An 8,576-nucleotide genomic window follows, 5' to 3' on the forward strand; every position below is an offset into this window, starting at 1 on the left:
TATGAATTTAAGTTCCCAGGCTCATCTTTTGACGGGGTTGTGCAGATTTCTTTGAGAATGAGATCTGAGAAGTCAGAGGTAGAGTGATCAATTTGTGAAAAGTATCATTAAACAATTATGATCCAACTCAATGGGGATCACATCCTGAAAGAAATCTTTCCTGAACACCCACTTCTGGCTTTCAAACAACCCCCCATCCTTCCCAAGCTCATAATCAGAAACAAGTTCCCCACAGATCAGGACACACCAACTCAAAGCAGCATCAGATCCTGCCAAAATAACAGATGCAAAAACAGCAGACAAATCTCCACTGCTAAGATGAGCAATACTCCCCCCAAAACACCTTTCAAGATCCATGGGTTCTTCTACATGTGCCTATCACAACATGTGGTGTACTTCATCCAGTGAATCAAATGCCCAGACAACAGCTATGTGGGTGAAACCAGACAATCACTATGCTTTCAAATGAACTGACACAGAAAAATGATAAAACACTGCATCACATCTGGGTGAACACTTTTCACAAAGAGATCACTCTACTGCAGTCCCTTGAAATATGTTAATTGCTTATGCTAAACAGTCTGTTCCACCTTGTATTTAGCTGACACACTGAGTACATTTCCCAGTCCTGAGGAAGAGCTCTTCTGTATAAGCTTGAGTCTCTCAGCAGCAGCAGATGGTCCAATGATAGATATTACCTCACCCACCTTGTGTGATGGGATCCCCAGGGTACAATCTGGAGGTGTGGGACCGCTGTGTCCCCTTAATTCTCCAGCCTGGGCTGTCTCTCACAATACTATGCCAGTGACAAGCAGCAAGCCCCTCCAGTTGCTGTGATCACTCAGCCATCAGCTTGTGGAGACCCACACCCAGTTAAATTGCATGAATGTTCTCTAAGCCAGTCCTGAATTATACAGAGAGAGGCACCAGCCAATCACGCCTGCCTTGTACCCTACAAATATACCATCTTACACTGCTCGAGACTGCATTGGACAGTACAGCTCATTAATTTGTTCACCACACCAACAAATGAAAGTAGACGTGCAAGAGCCCTTGTTAAGCTGACCTGAGATTTCCCCAAGCACTTCAACCAAAGCCACACTGTTTTAGGTAAAATCTAAAACAGATTTATTAATTACAGAAAGATAGATTTTAAGTTATTATAAGAAGCAGGCATAGTGATCAGAGTTGGTTACATAAGAAATAAAAATAAATTTGCAGTCTAAATTCGACAAATGAAGCAAGATTTCAATCAAACAGTTTCTCACCCTAATAGATGTTACAGGCAACTCACAGTTCTCTGTACACAGGCTGGAATCCCTTCCCAGCCTGGGACCAATCTTCCCCAGTTCAAAGTCTTTTTCTTCCAGACGATCTTCCAGGTGTTGAGATGGTGGAGGAGAGAGGCCAAGTGGTGATGTCATTGACCGTCCTTATACTTTCTCTCCAGGTGCTAGAAAGATCCTTACTGCTTATGTTTCCACTGTGGAATCTCTGAGTGAGTGGATTCTTCTTGATGGGCCATAAACACCTGTCTGGCCAGCAATTTGTTGTTACAGAAAGGGCAGCTGTGACCATCTCCCAACCTCACTGTATTTCAGTAACACACATGGCAATACTTCATAACATCACATACAATTATAGTACCCACAATTCAACAGGATATTACTGTTCAGCAGATCCAGACTTCTCAAATGATACCTCCCAAGACATACTTTGTACCAAACAAACCATAATTATATCACAGTGGTTAATATGCGGGTCCAGGGTGCTATTTTGAGGTACAGAGGGTCACACCTTGTCTTTGTAATATTCTGGGACGAACACAGCCACAACAGTGCATAGCATTTTTTTTTACAGTTTCCATCTGAAGGTTTTCAGATGTCAGTTGCCAAAAAAATTTTTTTTTTTCATTTTTCAGGTTTCAGTTATTTTGATGAAAGGTACAATTTTCCCTCTCCTCCATCCCCTGAAAAATTCCAACTATCTGTATCTCTCTTATATTCATATATATATGTCTGTGTGTGTGTATGTCTCTTGTATACTGCATTTCAGTATCAGGGCCCACTTAAAATCTCCTTCTTTCAAAATAGAAACCAGATTGATTGATCCTCATTTCATTCAACTAGTCTGAATTCTTTGGGCGGGCCAGGCATTTCCTGACAGCTTTTCTCAGGGCCTCCTTGACCTCTCTGTTTCTCAGGCTGTAGACGAGGGGATTGGCCAGGGGAGTCAGGACTGTGTAGCAGACAGAGAACACTTTGTTCAGGGCTCTCAGGTTGCTGGATTTTGGTAGCATGTAGACAATCATTACAGTCCCATAGAAAAGTGTTACCACAATGAGGTGAGAGGAGCAGGTGGAAAAGGCCCTTTGCCGCCCGGTGGTGGAAGGGATTCTCAGGATGGTGCTAACTATACAGACATAGGATGTCATGGTTAATAGAAATGGGGAAACTACATCTGAGAAGGAAAATATATAAAGAACCAGCATTATCTGGCTGGTGTCGCTGCAGGAGAGCTTTAAAATTGGGGTCACATCACAAAAGAAATGGTCCATTTCATTGGGACCACAGAATATTAATTGTGACATAAAACACATCATTATTATACAAGGTAGAAATCCATTTATCCAACACCCAGCTGCTAGTTGGAGGCACAACTTGTCATTCATACATGTTCCATAGTGCAGTGGTTTGCATATGGCTAAATACCGATCATAAGACATCGCTGCCAGGAGATAACATTCCGTAGTTGCTAGAAAACAAAAGACAAAATACTGTGTCATGCAGCCCCCCACAGAAATGGTTCTGTCCCCAGTCAGGAAACTGGCCAGCATCCTGGGCAGGACAGCAGAAGTGTAGCAGGTCTCCAGGCAGGACAAGTTCCCCAGGAAGAAGTACATGGGGGTGTGAAGGTGCTGATCAGTCACAACTAGAGCAACAATGAGGATGTTCCCGGCCATGGTCACAATGTAGATCACTAGGAAAACCAGGAAGAGAAGGATCTGCAGTTCTGGGAGATCCCCAAACCCCAGGAGGATGAATTCTGTGAAATCTGTTTGATTTTCCGCATCTCCTTTCTCCATGAGCTGCATCCTGTGATAGTGAAAGGTAATGAACTTCAGAAGATTTGACTGCACTATGAAATTAGATAGATTTCCATCTTTTGATCCCATAAGAGTTCCCACTGCACACTGAGAGCTGGGTTTATATTGTCTCTCAACTGAGAAACTTCTTCACTTCAGAGAGATTCATAGAGATTCCCTGCACACCCCAAAGAGCTGTCACCCAGTTAATTTGCTCCTCTTTTGTCCCATACTCCAACTTTTTTCATTCATTAATGCTTAGATTTAAGACCAAAAGGGACCATTTGGGGATGGAGGTTGGCACAATTGATTAAAAGAGCTTTAAACTAGAAACTTGGGGGAGATGCTCATGTAATCTCCGTGCCTGATTCTAGCATTGAGAGGAAGGAAAATCAAGTAAGAAAGGATACACCAATGGAGAAAAGAGCAACGGTGGGTAGGAGAATGGACATTAAGAGGAAGGATAGTGCTGATACCAGTCAGGTAATAGAGGTAGAATAACTGTACCAAAGCAAGCAAGCTAGGAATGTGGGCGAAGCCAAGCAGCAACAGTTAAGATATTTGTACACCAATCCAAGGAACCTGGGTGACAAAATGGAGGAACTAGAACTACTGGTACTGGAAGTGAAACCAGGTATTATAGGGATAACAAAAACATGGTGGAATAATAGTCATGCCTGGATACCAGGTATTGATGGGTATGTGCTGTTCAGGAAAGACAGAAATAAAGGCAAAGGTGGTGGAGTAGTATTGTATATTAATGATGAGGTAGACTGTAAAGAAATTAGAAGTGATATAATAGATAAGACAGAGTCTGTTTTGGTCAAAATCACTTTGGGGAAGCGATAAATTAGAGGACAAGTGCTTCAAAAAGTAATTTTCCCTTTGCTGATACTCACACCTTCTTGTCAGCTGTTGGAAATTGGCCACCTTGATTGTATTGGCCTTGTTGTCATTATAAAAGTAATTTTCCCTCCCTTGGTATTCACCCTCTTTTGTCAACTATTGAGAATAGGCTACTTCCACCTTAATTGAGTTGGCTCGTAAGCACTGACCCCCCACCACTTGGTGAGGCAACTCCCGTCTTTTCATGTGCTAGAATATATACTCTGTTTACTGTATTTTTCACTCCATGCATCTGATGAAGTGGGTTTTAGCCCACGAAAGCTTATGCCCAAATACATTTGTTAGTCTCTAAGGTGCCCCTCATTGTTTTTGCTGAACCAACAAGACATAATGCCATTTGAGATTTGGTATTGGTGAGCAATGAGGACCTCATAGAAGAACTGGTTGTAGGGGACAACCTTGGTTCAAGTGATCATGAGCTAATAGAGCTTAAACTAAATGGAAGGATAAACAAAACTAAATCTGCAACTAGGGTGCCTGATTTCAAAAGGGCTAACCTAAAAATATTAAGGGAATTATTTGTGAAGTGAACTGGTGCGAAGAACTTCAGGATGTGAATGTGGAGGAGGCTTGGAATTACTTTGTCAAAACTGCAGAAGCTATCTGAAGCTGGCATCCCAAGCAAGGGGGAAAAATTCGTAGGGAAGGGTTGCAGACCAGCTCAGATGAGCAAGCTTATCAAACAGATGATTAAGAGAAAGGAGAAAGCCTGCACAGAATGGAAGATGGGATGGTTCAGCAAGGAAATCTAGCACAAGGAGGTCAGAAAGTGTAGGGAAGGATTTTAATAAATCTGTAAACTTGGGGATCATATCCTAGGAATGGAGAATTGCAAATATACTACCTCTATTTAAGAAAGGGAAAAAAAGTGAGCCAGGAAACAACAGATCTCTTAAATTTGACCTCAATTTTATGCAAGATCTTAGACAAAATTGTGAAAGAGAAAGTAGTAAAGGAGATAGAGGTAAACAGTAACTGGCATAAAATAAACGTGGTTTTAGAAAAGATCTGGACAACCTTGAAATAAGGAGTAATAGAAATGGGATGAAATTTAATAGTTCAAAGTGCAAGGTCATGCATTTAGCGACTAACAAGAATTTTTGCTATAAACTGGGGACGTATCAGTTGGAAGAGACAGAGGAGGAGAAAGACCTGGGCGTATTGGTTGATCAGAGGATGACCATGAGCCGCTAATGTGATGCGGCCGTGAAAAAGACTAATGCAGTGCTAGGATGCATCAGGTGAGGTATTTCCAGCAGAGAGAGGGAAGTGGTAGTCCCATCATACAAGGCACTGGTGAGACCTCATCAGTAATACTGTGTGCAGTTCTGGTTTCCTATGTTTAAGAAAGATTACTTCTAACTGGAACAGGTGCAGAGATGGAGAGGAGACTCAAAGAGTTTATTTTGTTTATCCTAACCAAAGGAAAGCTGGGGGAGATATGATTGCTCTCTATAAATACATTAGAGGGATAAACACCAGGGAGGGAGAGGAGTTATCTCCATTAAGCGCCAGTGTGGACACAAGAACAAATGGATACAAACTGGCCATCAACAAGATTATGCTTGAAATTAGATTAAAATTTCTACCTACAATGTCATGGAGCTGATCTGCGACTGCTAGCAGCAAATATCTCCTATGTCTGGTGATGGGACACTAGATGGGGAGGGCTCTGAGTTACTACAGAGAATTCTGATGGGTTTAGCCCACATGCTCAGGGTCTAACTGATCGCCATATTTGGGGTCGGGAAGGAATTTTTCCCCAGGTCAGATTGGCAGAGACCCTGAGGAGTTTTCTTCCTCTGCAGCATGGGGCACAGGTCACTTGCAGGTTTAAACAAGTGTAAATGGTGGATTCTCTGCCCCTTGAAGTCTTTAAACCATGATTTGAGGACTTCTGTAACTGAGCCAGAAGTTAGGGGTCTATTATAGGTGTGGGTGGAGGAGGTTCTGTAGCCTGTGATGAGCAGGAAGTCAGAGTAGATGATCATGATGGGCCCTTCTGGCCTTAAAGATGTCAGGAGATGAGAATCCATCATTTCCCTTGGTAGTTTGTTCCAATGGATAGTCACACTCATTGGCAACAAACTGTGCCTTATTTCTAATTGAAATGTGTCTGGCTTTAGCTTCCAGCCATTGCTTCTAGCTGTGCCTTTTCCTGTTAGAAAAAACAGCCCTTTCATAACCAGTGTTATCTCCCCAGGAAGCTGCTGATACACTGTGATCAAATCACCTCTGTCTCCTCTTTGAAAAACTGAACACATCGAGCTCTATAAGTTTCCCACTGGAAGATATTTTCTCCCGCTCAAACTGTTTTTCTGGCTCTTTTCTGCTCCCTCGCCAATCTTTCAACATATGTTTTAAAATGCTTTAAAGTCTATTAGTCATTAGATCATCCAGTCTGAGCTCCTGCTTAACAATAACCACAGAATATCCCCCGTACCCCTACACTGAGCTGAGTAACTTGTTTGGCTAACACGTACCTTCCAGAAAGGCAGCCAGTCTTGATTTGAAGATATCAGCCACGGATCGCATCAGCCCTCGCCCCGCAGCATCGTACTTGCAGCTGAAGTTCAGTTATTTGTCCACTGTAGGTTTCAGATTAGCAGCTGTATTCTCAAAAAAAAAAACAGGTGGACTTGTGGCACCTTAAAGGCATTTAAAACGTTCACCCAAGCGCTGCCCACGGTATTCCAGAATTGGTGTCACCAGTGCTCTTTATAGAGGTGAAATCCCCTCCCTGCTCCCCTGTTTATACAGCCACTCTGTGGGGTGCTCAATACTGCCCAAGAAATGCTGAGGGCCCTCAAGCCCCATGGAAATCCAGGGAGGAGATTCTCAGCAGTAGACATGAAGCATCTGAGGATTGGGCTGGGATGGTGCATAGGTATCTGCCCCCCGAAAAGTCTGGAGCGGCAGCTGATAAGTAGTTGAGACACTGAAGGCCACGGTCTCTGAGAAAACAACGATCTGTCAGGGAGAGAGAGATGGGGAGATCCAGCCAGCGAGCAGGAGGGTGAGGGGAGGACAGACAGAGGGATGTGTAAGGGCATAGATGATAGCTGGGTCTTCTTTCTGATTCATCAGTTTTTCTAGCTGTGAACCACAAAGAAACGGACTCTGACGTCCTTACTCCGGCAGAGCTCCCAGCGTGTGAGGACACTGTCCAAGGGGGGTGTCTCAGAGCAAGGGCTGCATATGAGCAAGGACCTGAGGATTTGCTGTGAGGCTAGTGAACTTACCTTCAAACGTCCGCATGAAGCAGTGAGCTCCCCATCGCCAGTGAGTGGGTCTGGTGTCAGTCAGCCTTCTTGTCTCAGTTTGTGGGCAGACACCTGCCTGTGGCTGCTGGGATGGGCATCTCTCGCTGCCTGGCTTGATTGTTGGCATCACACAAACCCTTAATGTCTCCTGCTCTGGATTCTTGCAGGGTTTATCTGGGAAAGCAGCCAGCCCCTGCCCCTTGCCGCTGCAGTTGGGATCTCCCTTGGGACTGCTGCATGTGATCGTCTGGATTCCCTCCATAGGGGTATTGATGCTGTGTCACTTGTTAAAATACTGTAACATCATGAGAATGCAACAAAGAGTCCTGTGGCATTTGTTTGTTGCTTTTTACAGATCCAGATTAACATGTCTTCCCCTCTGATACCTGATCACAGGAATGGCCACTCTGGGTCAGACTAATGGTCCATCTAGCCCAGGGTCCTGTGTCTGGCAGTGGCCGGTATCAGATGCTTTAGAGGGAATGACCAGAACAGAGAAATTATTGAGTGATCCATCCCCTGTCATCCAGTCCCAGCTTCTGACAGGCAGATGTTTAGGGACACCCAGAGCATCTTGGCTAATAGCCATCAATAGACATATCCTCCATAAACTGATCTAATTCTTTTTTGAACCCACTTATACTTTTGGCCTTCACAATATCCCCTGGCAATGAGTTCCACAGGCTGACTGTGCGTTGTGTGAAGAACAACTTCCTTATGTGTGTGTTAAACTCGCTGCCTTTTAATTTCATTGGGTGACCTCTGGTTCTTTTTGTATATGACAGGCTGCTGTGGGGAAAGCGGGGGGCAGGCTGGCTCTACAACTTCCCTCCCCTCCTTGCTGGGGCCTCATCTCTGCACCAGGCTGGGAGAGAGACAGTGACCCCCACACCGGAGAGTGGGGCCTGACAGTTTCACTGAGCTCCACCAAAGGTATCTTCACCAGCCCCCTAGGGTGATATGGGCCTGAGGGGGGAATCACTGGCTGGAATGCTCTGGCCTCTGATATGTAGGATATGTTACTTAAATAATCACAATGGCGGTGGAGAGTGTCTGGGGGGATTGTGAGTCTGGATCCCTCTCTCTTTCCTCAGCTGAGTAGAAAGGAGCACCGTGCAAATCACCTCCAAAGATTTTATCTTTTGGACAGAAAACTGAAAACAGCAGAACATTGTTTTAGAGAGGGAGAAGGTGGGTGAGGATATAAACTGGACACTAGGAAGTTTAGACTTGAAATTAGACGAAGGTTTCTAACCATTAGAGGAGTGAAATTCTGCAGCAGCCTTCCAAGGGGAGTAGTGGGGGCAAAAGACATAACTGGC

At 44.2% G+C, this 8,576-nt stretch overlaps 1 protein-coding gene across 1 annotated transcript; it reads right to left on the reverse strand.

The window, feature by feature from the left end:
• Positions 1-2,125: 2,125 nt before the first annotated feature.
• Positions 2,126-3,094, reverse strand: LOC120383066 (olfactory receptor 11A1-like). Its single transcript, XM_039500700.1, has one exon. The coding sequence runs from the start codon at positions 3,092-3,094 to the stop codon at positions 2,126-2,128; it is 969 nt and encodes a 322-aa protein (XP_039356634.1).
• Between the last annotated feature and the right edge of the window lie 5,482 nt (positions 3,095-8,576).

This window comes from Mauremys reevesii, linkage group 15 (genome assembly GCF_016161935.1).
Source record: "Mauremys reevesii isolate NIE-2019 linkage group 15, ASM1616193v1, whole genome shotgun sequence".
NCBI lineage: Eukaryota > Metazoa > Chordata > Testudines > Geoemydidae > Mauremys > Mauremys reevesii.